General features: G+C 42.1%; 1 protein-coding gene across 2 annotated transcripts in view; it reads left to right on the plus strand.

Annotated features, from left to right (window-relative positions):
* Nucleotides 1-20,505, plus strand: part of PRELID2 (PRELI domain containing 2) — a 134,356-nt gene extending 113,851 nt beyond the window's left edge. For both annotated transcript variants that reach the window (XM_006891107.1, XM_006891108.1), the window contains one exon: nt 20,446-20,505. In XM_006891107.1, the coding sequence (XP_006891169.1) occupies nt 20,446-20,505 (60 nt within the window). The remainder of the gene's footprint in view (nt 1-20,445) is intronic.
* The last annotated feature ends 3,853 nt before the right edge of the window (nt 20,506-24,358 follow it).

Here is a 24,358-nt window from a genome sequence, read left to right on the forward strand (position 1 = left end):
ACTTTGCCACCTTGATTTGTCTCTTCCCTGCCTTGCTCTGCCAACATCCACTTCTTCCAGCATCCACTTTCACCTCTTGCCCTGCCTGGACAACTCCAGCGTGGACTTTATGAGGAAGAATGTAGCATCAGGATTGGAGGAAGACTCATCAATAACCTGAGTTATGCAGATGACACAACCTTACTTGCTGAAACTGAGGAAAGCCTGAAGCATATGCTGCAGAGTGTCAAAGTCTGTAGTTTGAAATATGGATTGTTGCTCAATATCAAGAAAACAAAGATTTTCACCACTGGGCCAATTGGCAGCATCATGATGGAGAACAGATTGAGATTGTTAACAGTTTCAGCTTGCTCGGTTCCACAGTCCTCTTGGTACCAGCGGTCAGGAAATCAAAAGATGAATTGCAATAGGAAAATCTGCTGTCAGAGACCTTTCCAGAGTGCAGAAGAGCAAGGACATCAGTCTAGAGACTAAGGTGTGCCTGATCTAGGCCATGGTCTTTGCAATTACTTGCTATACATCAGAGAGCTGGAAAATGACCAAGGATTACAGAAGAAGAATTGATGCATTTCAGTTATGGTTCTGGAGAAGAGTTTTGAACATACCATGGATGACCAAGAAAATAACAGATCTGTCCTGGAGAGGGTGAAACCAAGCTGTTTCTTGGAGGCAAAGATTTCGAGACTTTGTCTCACATACTTTGATCTTGTAGCCAGGAGGGATCAGTTTTTGAAGAAGAAAATGCTTGAAAGGGTTGTGGGACAGCACAGGTGAGGAAGACCCCAGATGAGATGGATTGACATAATAATGGGGTCATGAGAGTATGTGTGTCAGAGACGGTGAGATTGGCTCAGGATAGAACAGGGTTCAGAGCTGTCATGCATAGGGTCACAAGTGACTTGACTGGCACATAACAACAACAAACCTTGGATAGGATTCCCAGAGGCAGTTTTAATGTTTGGGAATATAACTTATTTTTATAATTCTTTAAAATGAATTGTCTCCGTCAGTCGGCAGGCATCTGTGTGGGGCTCACTCTTTTATCCTTCATACCCAGCACAGAGTCAGTCCATAATATTTACTGGATTAATGAATGGATGAACAAAAGATTATATCATTTCTCCAGAGGGTTAAGGCTTTATATTGTAACATTTCGTCTTTTTAAGAGTCTTGAAAGCTAGTGAGCTTCTTACCTGTTGTAGGGTAATCACTCAAAGCCAGTTGCTCTGGAGCCCAGGTTGATTCAGCTGACCTTCCCCTGGGTTTGTTTCCAAGGCTGTCAGTCACATGGAGGAGATTGCCCAGCTTTCTCCTGAGGAGCAGCTGAAGGTTCAAAGTGCTAGAGAGGCAACTTGTTTGAGTTAGCTGCACAACTCCCTACAGACTTTACTACCAGAGAGCTCACGGGTCATAGGAAAGGGACCATAAGAGATTATATTTGTTGAGCACCTTCTGTGCACCAGGAATTGTGGTGAGTGACATGAAATTGTACTTACACTGTAACTGTGATTGTATTTAAACTCTGTATATAATACCTGAGTTCAGTTCCCAGCCGTTGCCTGCCACTTACACACAGCCATCAGTGGTTATTTATCAGTGAAGAGTGGAGGCTTATGTGTTGTGATGACACTAATCAGGTTTTAGTGGAGCTTCTGTTTCTAGTGGTGGGGGAATCAGCCAGTGAAAACTGTGGCTCACAGTCTGATCACCAACCAGTCACGGGGCTGGTGCTGGACTGGACAGTGTGATGTTCCACTGGGCATGTGATCGGCTTTATGGTAGCTAATCATAGATTAGTATAAACCAGGTGAGACCGAAAGGGCAGTCTTACCATTTCCCAAAAACAGGCTAAAGTTCAGGAAAAGACCCTCCACTTTTCCAAGCATAACGCCCTTCTTCAAAGGAATATCCTTTCCTAGAAACGTGCCTAAGGTATGTGAGATGAAGCTTTATCTTTGCCTCCAAGGAGCACTCTGGCTGCACCTTCTCCAAGACATTTCTGTTCTTTTGGCAGTTCATGGATGTTCAGCACTCTTCCCCAACGCTACAGCTCAAAGGCACCAATAATTCTTCTGTCATTCTTATTCATTGTCCAGCTCTCAGATGCATAGCAAGTGATTGAAGACCGTGGCCTGAACCAGGAGCACTTTAGTCCTCAAACTGACATCATTACTCCCCAATAATTTGGAGAGGTCCCTGACTGTAGACTTCCCAATACAGTACATCTCCTTACATCCTGAATGCTGGTACCAAGTGTTCTGATTATGGATCCAAGTTAAGATGAAGTGATTGAGAGTTTTACCCTTTTCTCCATCTATCATGATATTGCCTATTGGTCCTGTTGTGAGAATTTTTGTTTTCTTGACATTGAGAAATTTTTGTTTTATACTGGTTTGCTTACAGAGTTTGTGTACATTTTTTTTTTCCACACAGGATCTTTTCCATTTCCTTTACCTACCCCTCCCTCCACTTATCAAATTGTGTGACCCTGTGATTACCGCGCCACCCCCCATCCTAACCCCTCTGCTCCTACCCTCCCCCACTTGGATCCTCATACCCATTTTACTAGTTCTCTTTCTATTTCTACAATAATGGTCTAATGCAGTTTGTCCTAAGTTAGTTCACTTAGCATAATGCTCTTCAGTCCCTCCCAAGTTATGTAGTAATTTTCAAAATCATTGCTTCTGCATGCTGTGTAGTATTCCATTGTGTGAATGTACCACAATTTCCTAATCTGTTTGATTGTGTTTGGACATTTGGGGCTGTTTCCATGTTCTTATGATGGTGAATAATGCTGCTATGAACATTGATGTACAAATCTCCATGTGTGTCTCATTTGTAATTTTCTCTAGGTATATTCCAAATAGCAGAATAGCTGGGTCATAGGAAATGTCTATGTTCAGCTTTTTGAGGAAATGCCAAAGAGGTGCAATCCATTTTGAAGCCTATATTCTTCGATTTTTATCAGCAAGAGCTTCAAGTCTTCTTTACTTTCAGCAAGCAGCATAGTATCATCTGCATAATGTAGATATTGAAGAGTCTTCTTCCAATCCTGGTGTTACATTCTTCTTCATAGGTATTCTTCTCTTGGCAGAATTCCCCAGTACAGGTTTCTAAATGGATAATTGTGGGAACAATCATGGATGAGTTTTGGCATTGGGTAGCAGGACTACCCTCAGTGGTAAGCAGATAATTTTGTATGAGTTCCACGTCAAGCAAAACAAAATTATATACAGGTCACATATTTAAAAGCAAATGAAAAGAAATTGAGTCCTCTGGGGCTGGTGAAGTAATTTTATAAAATAGAAAAATAATAATGACCAATTTGTCAGTGCTTTTTTTAGCTACTAAAATCCTCATGTCATGTCAGGGCTTATTTGAAAATTAACAATGTGGACATGGCTTGGTAACCTTTTATTTTAATATTTGATCATGAGACATCTTTCCAAATCATATAGATCACTTTCAGCCCTTTGCTTAAGATTGCCTGTCTGAGCTAGATAGTAACAGGTCCTTTCCTACTTTTTAACTTTTTTTTCTTTTTAAACCTTGAGAATTAAAAACTCTCTTTAAGGAGAGGGAAAACTTGATAATGTGAAGCAAAGACATCTGTGTTATTATATCATTTTAATGTTCTGCACTTACAGCTAAAGATTCTGAATAACTTGCGAAACTACAAATGAATCTTACTAAAGAGTTCATTAGCCACCATGGAAAAATGATATTGAAAGTCATACATTCTACCAGGTTATTCCTACATGACAAACAAGGTGCTTAGAATAATTTGTAGATATGATTAAATATTGATTCATGAATCATTCCCTTTTTTTTGGTAGTAGGACTATAATAATATGATTTATTTATCAAGCATTTTGAACATAGGCAATAGGAATGGGAAGAAAAGCACCTGTAATAGACCCACACTCTCATCTGAGCCTTCCATCCCCAGCCTTAGTTGTGTGAAATGCTGGGCTCAGAGGCCTAATTGCTTGGGCCAAATCACACCTTGGTTTCTTAGCTCCTGCATCATTTTAGGCAGGCTAATTAATTTTTCTGAGCTGCTTTTAGTCCAAAAACAGAGACAGTCATCCTGTACTACAGCTGGGAGGTTAAAACAAGTTCATGCCAATAAAGTAATTGGAAAAAAAAAAAAGTAATTGGTACAGTGCTTAACATACATGATGATCCCATGATTATTAATATTGTTATTATGTGCTATCGAGTTGCCTGCAACTCATAGGGACCCTGTGTACAGCAGCCCTAAAGCCTGCTCTATCCCGTGCCAATTTTATTATCTCTTGACACACTACCCCCATTACCCCAGTCATTGAATCAATCCATCTCATCGAGGGTCTTCCTCTCCTCCAGTGTCCCTCCACCCTCCCAAGCATGACGTCCCTCTCCCAGGACTGATCCCACCTTGCAATATGTCCAAAGTATGTCAGACAAAGCTTCAGAAGCTTAGTTCAACCCTCTCTAGGACGAACCTGTTTGTTCTCGTAGCAGTCCATGGTACAGTCTGTATTCTCCAACTCCAGAGCTCAAAGGCATCAGTTCTCCTTCTATCATCCCTAGTCACTGTCCAGCGCTCTGATGCATAGCAAGTGATTGCAGATACCCTGGCCTGTATCAAGTGCACCTTAGCATCCACAGAGACATCATTGTTCTGCAGTACTTTGGAGAGGTCTCTGACAACAGGCTTTCCCAGCACAATACATCTTTTAATTTCTTAGCTGCTGGTACTAAGAGTGCTGGTTGTGGAGCCAAGCAAACTGAAGCTGTTTGCAATCTCAATCTCTTCACTCTCTATCATGATGCTACCAATCAGCCTAGTGGTGAGAATCTTTGTTTTCTTGATACTGAGCTTCAGTCCATATTGAAAGCTATAGTCCTTGACTGTCTGTGGCAAATGCTTTAGCTCATCCTCAGTTTGAACAGCAGGGTTATATCATCTACATAACACAGATTGTTGATAACTGTTCCTTAAATCCTGATGCCACATTTCTCCTCATACAAACCAGCCTCCTAGATGATCTGTTCTGCTTATAGATTGAAAAGGTATGGAGATAGGACACATCCCCGGCATACACCCTTCCCAATTTTGAACCATACAGTGTTTCCTTGCTCTGTTATGACAACTGCCTCCTGGTGCAAGTATAGGTTTCGCATTAGCACAATCAAGTGTTCTCTGTATTGCCATTCTTTTCAGAGTCAGCCACAGTTTGTTGTAGTGCACACTGTCAAATGCCTTTGCAGAGACAATGAAACACAGATAGACATTCCTCTGGTACCCCTGCTTTCGGCCAACATCCATCTAACATTAGCTACAATATCCCTAGTACCATAACCCCTTCTAAACACAGCCATGCACTTCTGGCAGTTCTCTATTGACGTATTGTTTCAGTTGTTTTTGCATAATCTTCAGCAGAATCTTACTTGCATGTGATATTAATGATATTGTTCAATAATTTCCACACTCTGTCAAGTCACCTTTATTTGGAATGGGAACAAATGTAGATCTCTTCTAGTCAGTTTGGCCATGTGGTTGTCTTCCAGGTTTCTAGGGCAGCATCTGTTTGCCGAAATATATTATTTGGTATACCTTTAATTCCTGGAACCTTGGGTTTTGCCAATTCTTTCAGAGCAATTTGAATTCCTCCTTTATCACCACAGGCTCTTGCTCATACATCGTTTCATGAAATTCTTCTGTGTCTGCCAATTCCTCGTGGTACAATGACTCTGTATACTCTTTCTATCTTCTTTTAATACTTCCTGGATCATTTAATATTCTTCCCAAAGCATCCTTAAGTATTGGAACTTGAGGCTTGAATTTGTTTTTTAGTTCCTTGCGCTTAAGCAATGCTGGGCAAGTTTGGCCCCTTTGATTTTCTGACTCCAGCTCTTAATTAATATAATTATTGTTAATATATTTGGTGTTATCTCAGTTTTATAGATGTTGTTGTGTGCTATTGAGTAAAAACCAGCCCAGGGATCCAGCATGTTTTCAGAGGTAGTAAATCGCACAGGAGGAGAATGCCCATCCTTCTCCTGAGGAGCAGGAGACTTTTGGCCTCAAACTGCATGTCTTGGATTGCAGCACAGCTTCTTACCACTAGGCCATTACAGCTCCTCTGAACTCACAAATCTGGAAAAATTGAATGTTGTTGTTATGTGTTGTCGAGTCATCTGCAACTCATGGTGACCCTGTTCACAATAGCTCAGACCCCTGTCCTATCCTGAGCTAATCTCACTGGCTCTGACTCACCTGCTCACATTACCCCAGTTAACTGTGTCAGTCCGTCTTGTGTCAATCCATCTCATCCAGGGTCTTCCTCTTTTGCAGTGTCCCTCTGCGCTTCGAAGCTAATTAAATAGCGTCCATTTAAAGATCTTTTATTGTGGTAAATTATCTCCTTCAGGAGAAGCTCTGAGCAGTGTTTTTCTTACTTTTTTGAAAAAAAAATTATTTATGAGGATTTTTTTCTGTTCACATTGTTTCTTAAAATCATTCCCATACATAATGTCTTAGCAAGTGATACAGATTCATTCATACCTTCGTTTACAGATGATGCCCACTATACACTGGGTTTTAGTGTGATTGTTAGGATTCAGCAGTAAATGATGCGCGCTCTCTCTCTTTACCTCTCTCATGCTCTCTCTGATTATATTGTAGTGGGGGGGGTGTGATAGTGCAAAATGCAAACAGACATGACCTATATTCCTATAGCAATGAGTAATTTAAAGACAGTGTGCCTGACTGTGGCTGAGATATTATTACTAGGACGTTATGGAGATTGTTTATTTTATTTGGATCTGCATATGACAAGGAGCTAGTTTGCCCTGTAAAGATCTGGGAGCTTTGCCTGCCAGAGGGAACCCAAACCAGAATCAAACCCATTGCTGTGGGGTCATGATAACCCTGTGTCAGGTTTTGGAGGCTGTAGATCTTTATGGAAGGAGATTGCCCATCTTTCTTCTGCAGAGAACCTGGTAGATTTGAACCACTGAACCTTTCAGTTAGTAACTCAGCACACAGTAACACGGTGGCTCTTTGCAAGAGAGTGCACTGAGTGACAAGGAACTGGACTTTTTCCCCACAATCAAAAACCAGGCCTGTGTAGCTATGGAGTGAAGATGGGGGATTGGAGCTACAGTTAGAGAAATGCAGCAGAGCCAGGTCAGACAGAGCCTTGGCCTTTATCGTGAAGTTTCCATCTTATAAGGGCAGTGGCACACAATTGTGAGTTGAAGCAGGGGAATGTCTTGTTCTTACTCTATTGTTTATTCATCATGTATTGATTCTACATCAAGTAAAGACTTGGAAAAAAGTTTTATATAAACACAAATTCAGTGTCTTCAAGTCAATTCTAAATTCACAATGACCCTCCACTGGATTTCTGTGAGGGATTTTTTTTTAAATCTAAGTTAATAATTTTAAAACTTAGAATCACAAGGGAAGCCAGGTTTCTAAAGTAAATTTGATGCAGACTTTAAAATCAAGAGGTTAGGGGTTTATATGCAAACTTTAGCATCTAAAATGATCTCACACTCTTTTTGGTTAATCCAGATTCTTTTCATCACATATTAAATTCCATCTCTGCTGGCATTACACTCCAAATTCCTTTCTCCCACTGCCTCCTTTCTTTTATTCTTTATTTTGCTGCTTTTATTTTTTTCATCTACTATGACAGGCCATCTAATTCAGGTCTTTTAAGCCACATTCTCAAGAATGTTAACCACAGGGAAGATTGCATTCAATTCCAGAACTCCAACTCTTTATGCTGGCCTTCAGTGATAATCAGTTGCTCAGAGTTAGAATCAGCAAAGATTGAGCACCTCCAGCAAATCAAATCAAACTAAACCAGTGGCCACAGAGTCAGCTCGGACTGGTGACCAAGTGGGTGTCAAGAGTGGGTCGGTGTTCCGTCATATATTCAATGGCTGTGTTTTTCAAAGTAGATCACCACAGTGTGGAAACTATAGAACAAAATCATTGATTTCACATGCAAGCAATATTCTACTGAAGATTATCCAAAAACGACTAGAACAGCACATCAGCAGAAAACTACCAGAAGTCCAGGCTGGGTTTAGAAGGGGTCGTGGTGCTAGGGATATTGTAGCTAATGTTAGATGAATCTTAGCTGAAAGCAGGGAATACCAGAGGAATGTATATCTGTGTTTCATTGATTATGCAAAGGCGTTTGACTATGTGGACTATAACAGACTGGCTGACTCTGAGAAGAATGGGAATCCCAGAACACTTGATCATGCTAATGCGAAACCTATGCTTGGAGCAAGAGGCAGTCGTCAGAACAGAGCGAGGAAACATTGCATGGTTCAAAATTGGGAAGGGCATGTGCCAGGGATTTGTCCTGTCTCCATACCTTTTCAACCTGTATGCAGAACAGATTTTCCGGGAGGCTGAGCTCTATGAGGAGAAATGTGGTGTCAGGACTGGTGGAAGATCTATCAATAATCTGCCTTATGCAGATGACACAACCGTACTTGCTGAAACTGAGGAAGACCTGAAGCACTTGCTGCAGAGGGTCAAGGACTGCAGCCTTCAATATGAATTGAGGCTCAATGTCAAGAAAACAAAGATTCTCACCACTGGACCAATTGACAGCATCAGGATGGATGGAGAAGAGATTGAGATTGTTACCAGCTTTAGTCAGCTTGACTTTCCATAGACAATACTCTCAGCACCAATAGCCAGGAAATTAAAAGACATTGCGATGGAAAAGTCTTCTATTAGGGTCCTCTCTAAAGTACTGAAGAGCAACGGTGTCTCTCTGGAGACTAAAGTGCATCTGACACAGGCCATGGTCTTTACAATCACATGTTATGCGTCAGAGTTGGACATTGACTAGGGAGGATAGAAGGAGAATTGATGCCTTTGAGCTGTGGTGCTGGAGAAGAGTATTGAATGTACCATGGACGGCCAAGAAAACAAACAGATTCATCCTGGAGAGGATTAAACCAGGCTGCTCCTTGGAGGCAAGGATTCTGGGGTTTCATCTGATATACTTTGGACATGTTGTAAGGAGAGACTGGTCCTTGGAGAAGGACATCATGGTTGGGAGGGTGGAGGGTACTGCTCAGGTGGGGAAGGCTGTCTATGAGGTGGATTGATTCAGTGACTGGGGTAATCGGGATGGGTGTGTCGGAGACAGTGTGATTGGCACAGGACAGAGCAGAGTTTAGGGCTGTTGTACATAGGGTCATTATGAGTCGCAAGCAACTCGACAGCACATAACAACAACAACAACTGATAACCAGACCTTTCTTCTAAAGTGTCTTTCCATGAATTGCAACTTCCAGTCTTTTGGTTTGCAACATGGCCAATTAATCAGTTGCACTACCCAGAATTCCATTTTTTTAGTGGCAGATTTTTTTTTTCTTTATGCTGTAAGTTGAGTGAAAATACATAGAGAAAATTAATTTTCTGTTTAGCAGGTCATATAAACTTGGTTACACTGGTTGCAGCCCTACAGTGTAACAACACTGAACTCACTCTCTCCCGTTTCTGTTCTTTCTTGTTTTCTAGCCCTTTCTGCCTTTTATTTTTTTATTTTATTTTATTGTTTTTTGTGCATGTACCGTCAAATCAGATCTGACTGGTATGGGAGGAGATTGCCCCTCCTTCTCCAGCAGAACATCTGTTGGATTTGAACTGTGTACCTCTGAGATAGCAGTGCAGCTTCTTGCCCCACTGGGCCACCAGAGCTCCCTCCCTTTCTGCCTTTAGAGTTTTATCCTTGGGCTGATGCTTCCCTTTTGATCTCCTGTGGTTGATTGGTCTAAGGAGTGCTGTTATTATTTACCTTAGTATTCTGCCTCTTGTTTGCTTGAACACTGAACCACTGAGAATTCTTTATTGGGGAACAACACTGTGCCAAATTCTTCTCTAAGCAATATGAATTCAGATATGTCAGTTCCATCCCCTGCTTTTGCCGTTTACTGCCTAATGTGCTAGACTTGTAAACTGATAACTCATTGATTGATTGATTGATATATTCATCCACTCAGTAGACATTCACTGCGTGACTTCTATTTGCATGTGTTGTTCTTTTAAGGAGAGAAATCATGAATCAGACAGACAGGGTCCTTATGGGACTTAACATTGCAGTGGGATTGAAGATCACAAAAGAGGTTTAGGGAACAGTTATTATTTTCTGAATGTTTATCCATAGTGGAAGGAGGCCTAATTATGTACTGGGTTATGGGTTTGGTGCTAACAATTTGAACCTCCAGTAGTTCCTCAGGAGAATGATGACTTAGTCTACTCTCCTTAAAATTGACAGCCTCAGAAACTCAGTAAAGAGTCACTGTGATTTGGGATTGTAGTAGTGTGTTTGGTTGGTTTATCAATGATTAAGTACTGTGGTGACAGTATTCTGCTTGTATCATTTCATCTGATCCATGTAGCATGTCTGTGTTGTTATATCCACTCAAAGAGGAGGTAATTGAGGCTTATGAAGTTTAATCAGCATGCTCAAGTGTTCTTGGACTTGACCCTAAATCTCTCTCACAGTGACACTGTGTAATGGTACAGCATTTGTGGCTGTAGAGGTATGTTTTAGTTTGTTTGTCTTCTCCAGGTAAGAGAGGAAAGAGCTAATGTTGGGAGAAGTGTGTTGGGGTAGGTGTTGGGGGTGGGTGGATGGTACTGAAATATGAGGAATGTGATAAAACATATTCCTAGCTTATGAACCAATTACCAACACTCATACTTACCTTTTAATATTATGTAAATTTACCCTCATTTGAAACAGCTGAGCCATCATCGACTTGAAACAAATTCTCCATAAATGCCAACTTTGCTTACTTCATGTGCAGCTTTTTAAATCATTGAGAAAAGCTTCCAGCCTTTTTTTTTTTTTTTAATTAAAATTTTGTTTATTGTGAAAAACATGTATGGGGATACAAGGGAGGGTGAGGGTTGGGAGCAGATGGGTGAGGATGGGCAGGAATGAATTTGCAGGGCTGCACAATTCGGTGGGTGGGGGGAGTAGGCGAAATGAGAACAATCCAGTGGGGACCAGAAGAGACAGGGCAATGGTAAGCATAGTCCAATGGTGATTTTTTTTTTTAAAACAAAGAAATTATTCACTTATGGGTTTTTCATTTGGGAATGGGGTACAGAGTCTCTGGCGTCTTCATGCTGAACAGGGGCATTGATGTGAAGGGGGAAGGGGAGCTCACTTTAATACCTTACTAGTGGCCCTAAGTTGAAGCTGCTTGCCTTCCTGTTCTGTTAGAAGATATTTTCTTGATGTTTTCTGCCCTCTGGACTGCAAAATGTTTGCCAAGATGGGGCCAGTGGGGTTGGCTGGCTGAAGTCTGAGGCTCCATCCTCCTTTGCTTCCTTAGCTGGCAGTTATATTTCCCTTTTGTCTCTGGAACTGAGTTCAGGGTTCAGGTCTAGAGTAAAAATCAGTGTTAAGATTGCCTATAGAAAAGGGGACAAACCTAGAGAGAATAAACCTGTGAATTACAAATAGAAAGGCTTTGGAGGTGTTAACTTACAGGTGTACTGGGGGAGAAAGTGAAGGACCCTAGTCAATTATCCCCAGTGACCTGGAGGCTTTTCTCAGGGGTTGGACAGCTAACCCTGAGGGCTGAATGGCTCACTCCGAGAGCCACACTGCTCACCCCATGGACTGAACGACTCACCCTGAGGGCTCCACAGCTCACCCAAGGGACTGAATGGCTCACCCTGAGGGCCGATTGGCTTGCCCCAAAGGCCCAGTGGCTCACCCCATAGACCGAACGGCTTACCCTGAGGGCCCAACAGCTCATCCTGTGGACCGAACTGCCTACCCCAAGGGCCAGTCAGCTTATCCCAAGGGCCCAACGGTTCTCCCCAGGGGCTGGATGGCACACCCTGAGAGCCCAGCAGCTCACCTTGAGGGCCAGACAGCTTACCCTAGGGACTGAACAGCACACCTCGAGGGCTGGGTGACACTCCAGGGGCTGGGCAGCATCCGCCCCTACCTAAGTCATTCCCACCTCCCCCGAATTCTAGACCCTGTGCCTCACTGAAGACCATGGCCAGGACAGTGCCCCCAGTTCCGGTACCACCACCATTATCCCCCTCCCCTCCACCTGGGCATTTGAGAGTGGTGAACAGACCCTCCCTAAGTCTAAACAGTTCTTGGCAGCAGTCAAGCAATCAAAAGATGTGGCATATTGAGGACATCTGCCGTCTCAGATATGTTGCTGTTGTTAAGTTTCATTAAGTAGCAGACAACTCACAGTGACTCCTATCAATCCATTGTGTTGGTGATTTTCTTCTCTGGCCTGTCCAAAAAAATCTTCACTGACAGAGATGCTCTCCCTTATCAAGACCCTCACCTCCCATGGCTCCATGGCCCTGCCGCTGCCCTTACCACTCGCCACACCCGCTCCTGTGTTGAGGGCCCTCGGTTCACCAGCTGCAAAGGGAAGGGGCTCTGCCAGACTGGCCACAGAGCCCAGCAGCACTTGCTGCCTGGTCCAGGCTAGGGGACCCATGGCCCTGGCCGTGGTGGCCCCACAGGATTGGGGCAGTGTGGGCTCTGCAGCAAGCAGAGGGGGAAAGTGGGACCCACCCGTGTTCCCCTGAGAATCCCCGTCCTCCTGATGTTGAGCTCTGGTCCACACTGATGACGAACAGTTAACTGCTTGGCTGTTTGGGCACATTTAAGTTGTGTGACCTGCTTCAGTGCAGCCAGCCAGGCCTCCTGCTCACCACATCATGTCTCCTGCCGCAGCCATCTTGGTTCCGAGAATTCTTCCCAGGAAAGTCTATTGTGTGGTAATGTGGAGGCTCTGCCACCCCAACCTTGGGACCTGGTGTCTGCCATCCATCCCAGGTGAGGGGATTCCTGGGGTCTGGCTGCAGGAGCCTCATGGAGCTGCAGCGGCAGTGTGGGCTTGGGAGTGGGGCCGTAGGACTCATCCATTCTTTGGGAATCTTTGATCTCTTGATATTGAGCCTCGATCCATATTGAAGACCAGTAATCAACTGTTTAGTTGTTCAATTATCAATAAAAAGAGGACAGTAGGGGGCCATGGTGGCCTGTTTTTATGCGGCTTGCTATTCCTGCAGCTCCTTACCTTGTTTCCACCGCCACCACCATCTTGGTTCTCCAGCTGCTAGCCTTTTATTGCACTAAAGCAGACTGAAGATCAAATCTGGTGCCATTGAGTCAGTTGTGTCTCCAAGGACAGAAATCTTTCCAGACGGCCTCGTTGTTCTTGTGTGGAGTGGCTGGTTGGTTGGAATGGCCAGCCTCTTGTTAGCAGAAAACTCCTTAACCGTGGCATTGACAGAGCTCTGTTTTTGTATTGAAGTAAAGCTAAATCAGAATTGTACAAACCTATCCTAATCTATTAATTCAACCTCACACTTAGATTTCATTTGTAACTCAATGACTACTTTATTTCCTGCTACATCTGGCACACATCTACCCCCAGGGAAAGGGTTTCTTAGCAGTTCCTGTCCCCATGCTTGGTCTTCTCCTTTTTTCTTCTCTGTGACATGCTTCATTGGATGGGGGGTCTTTTTGGATTCTTTCCTTGCACCAGACCTCCCACTAATCTCTACTTTTCATCTTCCATGGGACAAGTTTCTTTTAAATGTTGTCCTGTTTCTCAGCTAACTGCCATTCCTCTCAGTTATTTTTCATTTGTCTGTTTTTTTCCCCAAGAGACTGAGACCACCTTGAGTAGAGGCTCTGTGTACCATCTGCCTCCTTAGCCCCCACAGCAGAGTGTGGCCCTTGACCCACCCTGGGGACTGTTACATCAAAGCCTGACCACAGTGAGGCATTATTTCCAGGAGGGATCTTTAACGCCACCTTTTCATCATTGTGCTAATTAAGTGAGCAGTTCTGCTCTGTGAAGAGCTGCTGTGAATAGGTCTTTCAAAAACTGCTTTAAACCCTAGGATTTTTTCATAAAGTTTGAAATTATTTTCTTTGGAGCTTCCCAGGTAAACAGGACTTCTTAAGAAAGCATCCCCATGATAACAAAATAAGTGTGGGTTCTTACTCAGTGACAGGGAGAGGAAGGAAGATCTGGGTTTAGTTCCTTTTGGTTCCAACTTACCCCCTTTCCTCTTGAGCGTGGGGATTTCAATAATAACAGGCAATTTTTCAGAGATTCTTAAAGTGGGGAATTTGTGAAGTGTTTTGAATCTTGGAGGCCCTGCAGCTCCTTTGTGGGGCTGCTCTAGGCCCGCATGGCTCTGGAATTAGGGAAATGAGCCTGTGAGATAGCTCACTTATCTGTACATTGGCAAATAGAGAAAGATAGCCTTGTAAGAGAAGGGGGAAATTCTCAAAGGGAAGAGAAATAATACAATCAAGCTGGTTTATGGTTTGTCAGTCCAAAAAGCTTTTAAGCCATATCTATAAAGGTGGATCCACTTAATGTTTGTTCTGCATTGCAGACATCATTGTGTGATAAGTGGTGTAAATTTAGCCCCTTTAAGCCCGATCTCCTGAGGCTAGAGATTTAAGTGTTGTAACTTTATTTGAAAGGACTCTATCGATTGAATTTTGATTTGGTCTTTCCTTACCAAAGAGGTACTAAATAATAGCTTGGCCTCCCGGTTAGGTTGCCATTTATTCCCCTCCCCCCACCATTTACTTTTATCAGCCACTGTCCCCCCTCTGCTCACCCCCACCTTCTTTTTCTAACTTCTCTACTTTAAAAACTAAAGTGGTATGAGAAAGGGTGAAAAAAAGGGGAGAAATCAGCTGTCACTTTGTGAACGTAATTGATTCAATAAATAATGTCTTTCAATTCCCAAGGCAAACCTCAAAGTCTTCACTTAATGTCAATTAGCGTTGGGCTCAGTAAGTGGTGGCATTCCTAATTTAGACAGATAGGGAGAGTTCACGTTCTCGCTTCCCAGGGAAGGAGTAGGCTTTTCTGGTTTTAAAGGCATACTGTCTAATTTTGTGTGTCTGCTCTGCAAAAAAAAGAACATATCCCAGACTGTGAGGACGCTGCAGCCACGATGGTGCGGCACAGGGCGTGCGTGGGTCAGCTCTGCTGTTCATAGGCTGAGTGGTAGTTGACCAGAAGACACTTAACAATAACAACAAGCTCTCCAAAAATGAAACTTGGAAATGAAGTATTGTGGCTGTTTTTATTCACCCTGGTAATAGAAGGAGAGAATTTAAAGATTTTTTTTTTAAAGGAGTTTTTAAAACAGAAAAATTAAAATTGGGGTATGACAATTCTCTGTAACTCAGTAGTGCAGGCAGGTACTTTGTCTTGCTTGCATCCAGGGTGCACAGTAAGTATGCAAGAGCTATTTGTTGACTGGGCCTGTTGTTACATGAAAGAGAGCAGAAAGAAGTGATCCAAAAGGGCTTTGATATATTTCATTCCTATGTGACCCACTGTGGAGAATTTGCATTTCTATCCCAGATAACTCTAAAACTCTGAATCAGTATTTTAACAAGATCCCCAGGTAGCCCTTCGGTATCAGCTGAAGACCTTGTTAAAATGTTGGTTCTGAGTCCGTAAGGGAGCCCTACTGACATGGTGCATTTGGCTGCTAACCAAAGGGTCACTGGTTCAACTCGATCAGCTACTCCTGGGGAGAAAAGGAAGATAATCTGCTCCTGTTAAGACTTTCAGCCTTGGAAACCAAGTGGAGGTTCACCTGAGCTGTTGGTTTTGTTTTTTGGTTTTTTTTTGTTTTAGTTTTTTTGAGTCTGTATCTGTGGTGGAAATGGGCATATTCAGCAGAGGGTTGGATTGAAATTAAAGATTGAAAACCCTGCTCCCAGGTCTTCTGTTAAGTTTCGTTCTACCAGTGGACTCACCCAGCCTCCTCTAAGGTTGCTGCATACATGTGATGGTGTTAAATGTTACCCGTGATCTAAGAAACGAGTAGAGGACCCCTACTCGTCTGCTGTGCAAAATGGTTTATAACAAAGAAATCCCTTTCTCTCTCTGACTCAGGTAACACTGTGGATGCCCCCGGTGGAACAAAATGCTCATTGACCAAACTTAGGTTTCCTTCCCCGAGTCTCTCATCTTTGGTGCACCCTCAGCCCGACCCACTGTGTACCCACTCCTAAGGGCCTCTCCTGAAAGATATTCTTACCCCAGCAGTGTTCACTGCCCCCCTATCTCATTATGCCACCTTTTCATCACACTTCTTGTACCTGGTTCTTTCTAGTCTTGTTCACTCTTTAATAAAAGAAAAACCTTTTTTTGCCAAACCTTGGAGGCTTGCTGCTTGGTTTTATCGGCACAGCTTTCTCCCTGCTCCTAAAGTTTTCCTCCTTTTATTTCATTGATCTCTTTCCCTCTCGCAATATATCTTTTTAACCAAGTCTATCCTTACTAATTTTAGATTTATTTTTCACTTCATGTGCTGTATCTCTCCAGCTATGATTGCAGTCAAGTCAGAGCCAGCTCATAACTGAGCCGCCATCAGGCTTTCCCATGCTGTTAAGTCTCACCTGTCTTTATTTCACAGAGCTATTGGTGGATTTGAACTGGCTACCTTTATTTTACATTAGCAGCTCTTCTTGGACTGTATTATGGGAGCTCCCTCAGACATGATTAAGAAGACCTGCCACAATGAGCTCTAATGTCTCAGAAAGTATGGAGATGACGCAGGATATAGCAGGGTTCAGATCAGTTGTTTATAGGGTCTCTGTGGGTCATAGGGTCACTATGAGTCATCTACGACCTGACAGCACTTAACAACACCACCACCAACATAGAGAGAGCTCTGTGGGCTTCGTGGATAGAAAGTTATACTACCAAGCCAAAGGTGGGTGATTTTAATCTACAGCCCTCAGTCCTGGTTTTCATTGGTTTTGGTCAAACTTTCTTCTTCATGGTATAGCACTGGTCTGTCCATTTGCTGTACAGAGGTAACTCGTGGTTGCTGTAATGGTGGACACTGTGACACTGATGTGCCAGATGTGATAATGGTTACCCATGGTGGACAGTGTTTGGTGGAGCTCCCCGGTTAAAACAGCCTTGGAAGCAGGAGTGGCATCCAATTCTGAAATAGCTTGTCCTGGAAGCTCTTTGAACTTGGAGAAACAATAAAAGTTATACAGGTGTTCCTTTCATTTATAAGGTTGCTATGAGTCTTCCACAACTTGACAGCACTTAACAACAACAACAACAACATGGGTCATACGTGGAACCTAACAACTACAACAACATGTCATTTCCTGGAGTTTTAAGATTGTAAAGATGATACAAAATATAGGAAATGAAATAGTTGTGCTTCAGAATCCCATGAAGTTCAAAATTAATATCTAGATTACTGGTTTTTGGCTAGATAATTCTGCTCAGGAGCTCTGGATAGCACTGGGAGCCTGTGTTTGCTTTGAGGGGTTTGATGACTACTGTGCCACTGTGTTTAGAAGATGTGAAATCCAGTCTGTTCAGTTGCCCCTTAACTTTTCTGATCTAAGTTGACTCTGGTCTTAGTTGGAAAAGTGATTTGCTCAGTATACTCAGCAGAATAACTGCTAGAGCCACAGTGTCCTGACTCTGATGACAATGTTTGTAGCCCCACAGCTTGTAACTTCGTTTTGACCAGTACAACATGTTCCTTAGCATTATGTCAAGATTTTCATTCATTCTTCTGCTTTCCAAGATAGTGGCAGCACATGTGGTGATAACCAGACAGTTTGAAGACATTTCTGAATCCTCAAAGGAACTTGAAACCATGTTCCGTATAGTTTGGTGTTAAGTATATTTATTATTTTGTCTATAGATGGATTTTATTTCTCCTATCCCCATTTATGACTCAGCTCTAACCTCAAGTAGAAAGTCCTATTTTCCTCTTGGAGGCCTGCTCAACATTTTCCAACCCTGCCTGATCATGAGAAAAGAACCTGCATGTTGTTAATATGATAGAACTCTGGGACCTTCTTGGGTCTTTCTACATCAGAGCCTTGCTGTTACAACACGGTGGGACTAGAACCTGTATTTTAAGTTATTTTTGATCATCATTCTTTATAACCTACTTTTCAGACTCTGAGCACAGCTGGTCCCTTTTGTCTGGTTCCAGCTTTGACTTCATTAAGACTATAGTTTAGTTTAAAATTACATTTTAGTTCTATATGTCTATCCTGTGGTCTACAGTGATTGTCCTTGAGAAAAGAGGGAAGAGAATATTTACTCTTAGCTCCTTGGTAGAATGTTACTAGAATCTATCTGTAGGTGTAAATTATATTGTTGTTGATGGAGACCATCTATTCACCATGAGATAGTGACTGTGAAAAACAGATCTCACCCCTACCCTATCCTGCATCTAGTGCCATTCTCATGAATTCTGCCATGCTCAAGCCCATTCTTAGAGTTGCTTTGTCAGCCCATCTCATTGAGGATCGTCTTCTCTTTCACTGGCTCTCTGTCGGCTACAACTTAGAAACACTGATTCATTGTCTGTCTTCCTTATTCACTCTCCAGCTTTCCGATACATAGGAAGCAATTCAAACTGCCATAGCTAGAATCTTAACCACATTAGTATATTTCAGTCTTTAAACTGGTATGTTAGTTCTTTAGAATTTAGGAGAGATCCTTGACTGCACGTATCTCCAGTGCAACATGTCTTTTGATTTCTTGATGTTGCTGCCATGAGCTTTGATTATAGAGCCATGTTACATTAAATTCTCGACCCCTTCAATCTTCTCTATCCTGATGATGTCTTTTATTCCAGGGTGAGGATTTTTGTTTGCTATGCATGCTCCTTGGAGACAAGTATTCTGAGGCTCCATCTGACATACTTTGGGAATTTTGCAAGGAGAGACTACTAGTCCTTGGAGAGAGACATTATGCTTGGGAGGGTGGAGGGACAGCACAAGAGAGGAAGACTCTCGATGAGATGGATTGATTCAGTGACTGGGGTAATGGGGGTAAGATATGTCAAGAGTCAGTAAGGTTGATACAGGATCGAGCAGGATTCAGAGCTGTTGTACAGAGGGTCACTATGAGTCACAAATGACTTGTTGCCACATAACAATAGGTTATTCCTCAGAGAGAGCCATCATGCTTGGGAGGGATGGCAAAGGAGAGGAAGACCCTCAACCAAGTGGGCTGACACAGTGACCGTAGCAATGGGCTGAAGTGTGTCAGATTTTGAGGACGCCACAAGGTAGGACAGGGTTCAGATGTGTTGTTCATTGGGTTGCTGTGAGTCATACTGGACTCGGAGGCACCTAACAACAATAACAAGGTGTTGAGATGTTGGTATATGTACAGTAGTGGGATGAGCTTTGAGGAAAGGTGAAAAGTGGTCTCTGGAACCAGAATAGAATACCTGGCTGTTTTACCCAACAGGGAGACATGGCAGCTCCTTGTGCATTTTGTATTGGACTGAAACTGAAAGGAAGCTCACAGGTGGAATCCACCACGTGCTCTGCAGGGGAAAGACGAGTTTCCTCCTATAAAGACACATAGTTTTGGAAACCCGTTGGAGGGCCACCTTGGGTTGAAACCTACTTGATGGGAGAGGTTCTGGTTTTTTATTGTGGTTTTGGTGCTTTGTTTTCTCCCCTGGAAAACATGATAAGACTAACACTTCTCTAGGGGATTTGTGCATATTTACAGAAGATCTTAGACTCATTCTCAAACACAGACTCAAAGATGGAGATTTTCATGCAGAGGATAATTGGAGAAAACTCTCAGGAAATCTTTTGAGGGAGTGAAGGAAACATGATTGGGCAGGGGTGAAGTTGAACAGCAGTTATGAAGGCTAACCCCTAACCCCATTAGGAGCTCTGAGCTTAGATGTCCTCAGAAGGAAGGAGACCAGGTCTTTAACACTGTATATCCACCAGTCATTGGATGTGAGCTACCCTGAGGAAGGGACAGTTTCTGTCCAGTTGAGTGCCGGTGTGACCATCATTAGTGTACACTCCCCTCAGCAGTGTATGTTCCTCTCAGCAGTGTATGCTTCCTTCAGCAGTGTACGCTCCCTTCAGCAGTGTACGCTCCCATCAGCTGGTAGAAAGCAAGGCTCAGTTCTGAAGGAGAACTCTGCACATCACAACACCTACTACCCAGGAGAGTGCACATAAAAACCTTAGCACCGAACCTAGCACGTTTGTAAGTGTTCGATAAATGTTAACTCTTACCGTTGTGATTCCAGTTCTGCCAATGCTGCTCAGTAGCTAAATCACCTTCAAGAAGTCACTTAACTTCTTGTAGGCTGTTTTCTTATGTTTAAAGTGCAGCTCTTAAACTCTGCCTTCTTCCCTGAGTGGTTCTGAGCCCACGTGGAGATAATGTATGTGAAATTGCTGAGTAAAATGTTGTAAAAATGCAAGGTGTGACTGTGAGCTTCTTTTTCTGAAATGAATATATGGCTATGACTTGGATTCCTTAAGGGAAAAGGTTGTGATAAATGCAGAAGTGCTTGTCCGTGAAATATGGCATTTTGATTTTTCTTTCTTTTCTATACAGGGAATTGGAATAATGGAGATGCTGCTAAAAGAACAGTGTGGTGCCCCCTTAGCCGAATAAAGAATCATCAGTGAGTACCCAAAGAAAAATCAGAATTATTTACTGGAGCTATATTCTCATGCTTATAAACTTGGCGTTATACCCCAGCCTCCCCAGGCTATTCATGCTGTACATTTCCCAGTCATATGCATGGAATACTGTTTCACAGGTGTTTCTCTGTCTGCTCAGTACCTTTATTTACTTGGTTCTTTGATTTTCATAGCAGTTTTGCACTACATGCTGGGTTCCAGCTGCATTCAAATTGTTAAAACTGTTCAGTACAAGCCACTGTGATTGCGACCCTGAAGGAGGCATAGATTTGTAAAGATTGTAGTTTAGGATTAGTTTAACCTTAATTTCATTGTTCTGAGAACAATGAAAGGAGGAGTTGAAAAAGGAAATTGGGGCAAATGGAAAACAAGGAAGGGGCATGCTGATTGACGAGTAAAATGAATATATTTTGCCAGTAATATAATGCTCCACTTGATTGAGAAGGTAGCTGCCTAAAATGCTATTGAAAGGATTCCAGGACCTTGAGAATAATGTCCTAGCTTTGAGTGAAGTAATTTCTTCCCTGGGCACAAAATGGAAAAAGTGCGTGTGCTGGCATACATGCCATACCTGTTAAACCACTGGTGTAACACACAGGGAGAAGGGAGATTCCAGAACTACTTAACCCATCACGCCACAACCTGTAAGTTCCGGCTGCCATCATTAAAAAGACTATTATTACTCATGTACGAAAAAAGTCGTTAAAGAGAGGATCAGAGAATAAAGATCTAGTGGATGTATCTGAGAAAATATATGGAACCTGAGTTTTTAGCAGCTAAGAGAATGAAATCTTAGAGTAAAGCAAACAGTGCCTGGAGTAATGAAAATTGTCTCACGTTTTCTTATGTTGCCATAAAAGTGCAATGCACATGGTTTTGTGTAAGCAACTGGTTATACAACTGTGATACACACACACACACAGAGAGAGAGAGAGACACAGTGAGAACCATTAACCAAAGAAGAAACAAAAAGAACATTTCTATTCAAGGGTCTTGCCCTTCAAAGCCTGCTGGCCAGGCTTACTGGTAAGTGGATTGTTTAGAGAAATAACACGTGGTCTTGCTTGTTTACAGTTTTGTCTCCATTCTGGGTAGTAACTATTGAGTGGACTCTAACTCATGGTGGCACAATAGGCATCACAGTAGAAGGGTTCTCTGTGGAAGGTTTTTAGTGGCTGATTTCTCAGAAGTAGATCATTGGGTTGTTCTTCCATAGTACCCTCATATGGATTTGAACCTTCAAGCTTTCATTTAACAGCTCAGTAGTGTGTTAACCATTTGCCCCATTCAAAGGGGCAAATTATTAGGCCTCTGGTCACTATGAGTCGCAAGCAGCTCAACTACACATAACAACAACAAACTCAGCATATGTTGTTATGTACAATTGGAACCAACTCATAGCTGACCTCTTGCCGGTTTTCAGAGGCATTAAATCACATGGGAGGAGATTGCCCATCCGTCTCCTGCAGAGCAGCTGATGGATTTGAACCACATGCCTTTGGGATTGTATTACAAAGTCTTACCATTTAACATACAAAAGTAGATAATTGTTCCTGCAAAAGTTAAATAGGATCATTTCAGTTAACACAGGCTTAGCACACGTAGAGCTCATGGAGTATTTGTTGGAATTTAAATATGACTTGCTTCTGTAGTCTCTGTATTCTTTGACAAGTTATACTTGATCATATCACCCTGCTTTTCCAGGCTGGCATTTTGTTTTAGCTTATGGATTTAATTTTTTTTGAGGCTCATTAAAATAAAAACCACACCCAGTTCCAACTCTTTGGTCACCCCATATGTTTCAGAATGAGACTGTGCTTCAAAGGGTATTCAAGGTTGTGACATTTCCTCAAGCAGATGGCTCAAGCCTTTCTAGATATTACTGAGTGAGTTTGAACCGTCATTAAGTATATTTTAAGCTTATGCTCTTGGGTACAAATCCTACCTTACTCTGGGAAGTAGAATCTCAAATCTGCTGACATTAAATTCAAGAATGAGAGACTTTGATATGGAAAAAGTGTATACTCAATGGTTTTTACTCATTAGTTATTATGTTATTTTTATGAAGCATCAAGTCAGAAGCTACTCATAGCTGACCCTCCAGAGGTTTTTCAGAGGTTGTAAATTGCATGGAAGGAGATTCCTATCTTTTCCCCACAGAGCATCTGGTTGATTCAGACCACCTGTCTTTGGGTGGACAACAGAGCTTCTTCCCACTAGACCACCAGAATGCCTTTTCAATCATTAAATAGGGTTTTCAAATTTAAGAATCACCTGGAAATCTTGTTAAACAAGTTACTGGGTTCTACCTACCGAGATCAGGTCTAGGTGGGGCTTATCCTTGCATCTCTAACAATCTTCCATCTGGACAAAGATGAAAACTCACTGGAGGGTGAGCTGTGATTCAATTCCAATCGATGACATGCAACATCATCAATAAACTTCCAGATAATGCTGATGTTGCGCTCCCGAGAGCAAGGTGTGAGTTCATGTGTGTTGTTTGAGATAGGTGAAATACTAAGTTTTTTAAATCTTTGTCATGAAATTCTGGCAACTGTAGATGAATTGGAGGAATGATTTTCTTTGGCTTTTCTCTAATTTTGAGCCCTTGCTTTAATGTTGAGAGGTTCTGTACAGGAGCAAGACAGTGGAAAACAGAGGAAACTCATTCCAATGTGTGTTTGGAATCGTTTTGATTTGAATTCCTGTGAATATAGATGTAGGAATGGATCAATTCAAACAAATTTACCATTTAATTAATAAATTACTCTTATTTTCTCTCCCCCATCCCTTATCCCCTTGATTTTTTTTCCTCCTGTAGTTGATGACTAAGTTGTGAACTCTATATTTATAGCTTTATATTGCTTAGGAAAGGCAACAAAAGTTGAGGCCAGGAACTTTTCATTTCACTGATTAAAGCTGAATGCTTTAACCGTGCACCATGATGTAATGAGGTACTATGTACATTCAGTTAAATTTACCATTGGTGAGTTTTATCAGATAGGTACAGTTACTAAGCTTTGCTATTATCATAATACACACTCACTCCCCACTTATTGACTCAGACAAGGCTTTTATTTGACGATCAACGTTAAGCTAACAGGGACAAAGACTATGTCGGATCATAAAATTGAGGATGACCAAATGATTGCATGCTTGTCAAAATGTATCATCACCTGACTCCCAAATGATATCGTTAGTGAAATGCCAAACCACCGGGAGTTGTGGCTCAGCCACGTTGACACGGAGTCCTGCTCAACACAGCCAAAGCTGTTCTCAGCTGAAGTTACTGCCAGACATGCTTCTTCGTATGCAAAACAGTCGGGTGGTAGCTATTTTCCTGTTGCCGTAAATGTGAAATGTCGTTGAGATAGCTAATAAATAAGGAGGTGTAGATAATTTTAAAGGTTTGATATTATAGTCACGTTGACAGCTTCTTGGCCTTTTTTTCCATTTTTTGACTACTTTTTGCAAACTTAAAATGAGCCTGCTTCAATGCTGCTTTTTTGATTTTTCATAAATATCTTGATAAAATTGGAGAATGATGATAGGTGGAGAGCTACTTTAAAAAAAAAAAACAACACAACACATAAGCTTTAAATTGCTAAATGAAAAGAAGGAATAGTTAACTATTATCCATGGAGTGATTGACAAATTACAGTACCTGGGACAAGTGCAGATTGTTGATGAATCTTCTACCAATCCTGATGCCACATTTTTCCTCATAGAGTCCAGCCTCCCTGATAATCTGTTCTGCATATAAAGGTCTGGAGATAGGATACATCCCTGATGTACACCCTCCCCAATTTTGAACCATGCAGTGT

Source organism: Elephantulus edwardii, unplaced genomic scaffold, assembly GCF_000299155.1.
Source record: "Elephantulus edwardii isolate Elephantulus edwardi_28Jun2011 unplaced genomic scaffold, EleEdw1.0 scaffold00095, whole genome shotgun sequence".
In the NCBI taxonomy this organism is placed as follows: Eukaryota; Metazoa; Chordata; class Mammalia; order Macroscelidea; family Macroscelididae; genus Elephantulus; species Elephantulus edwardii.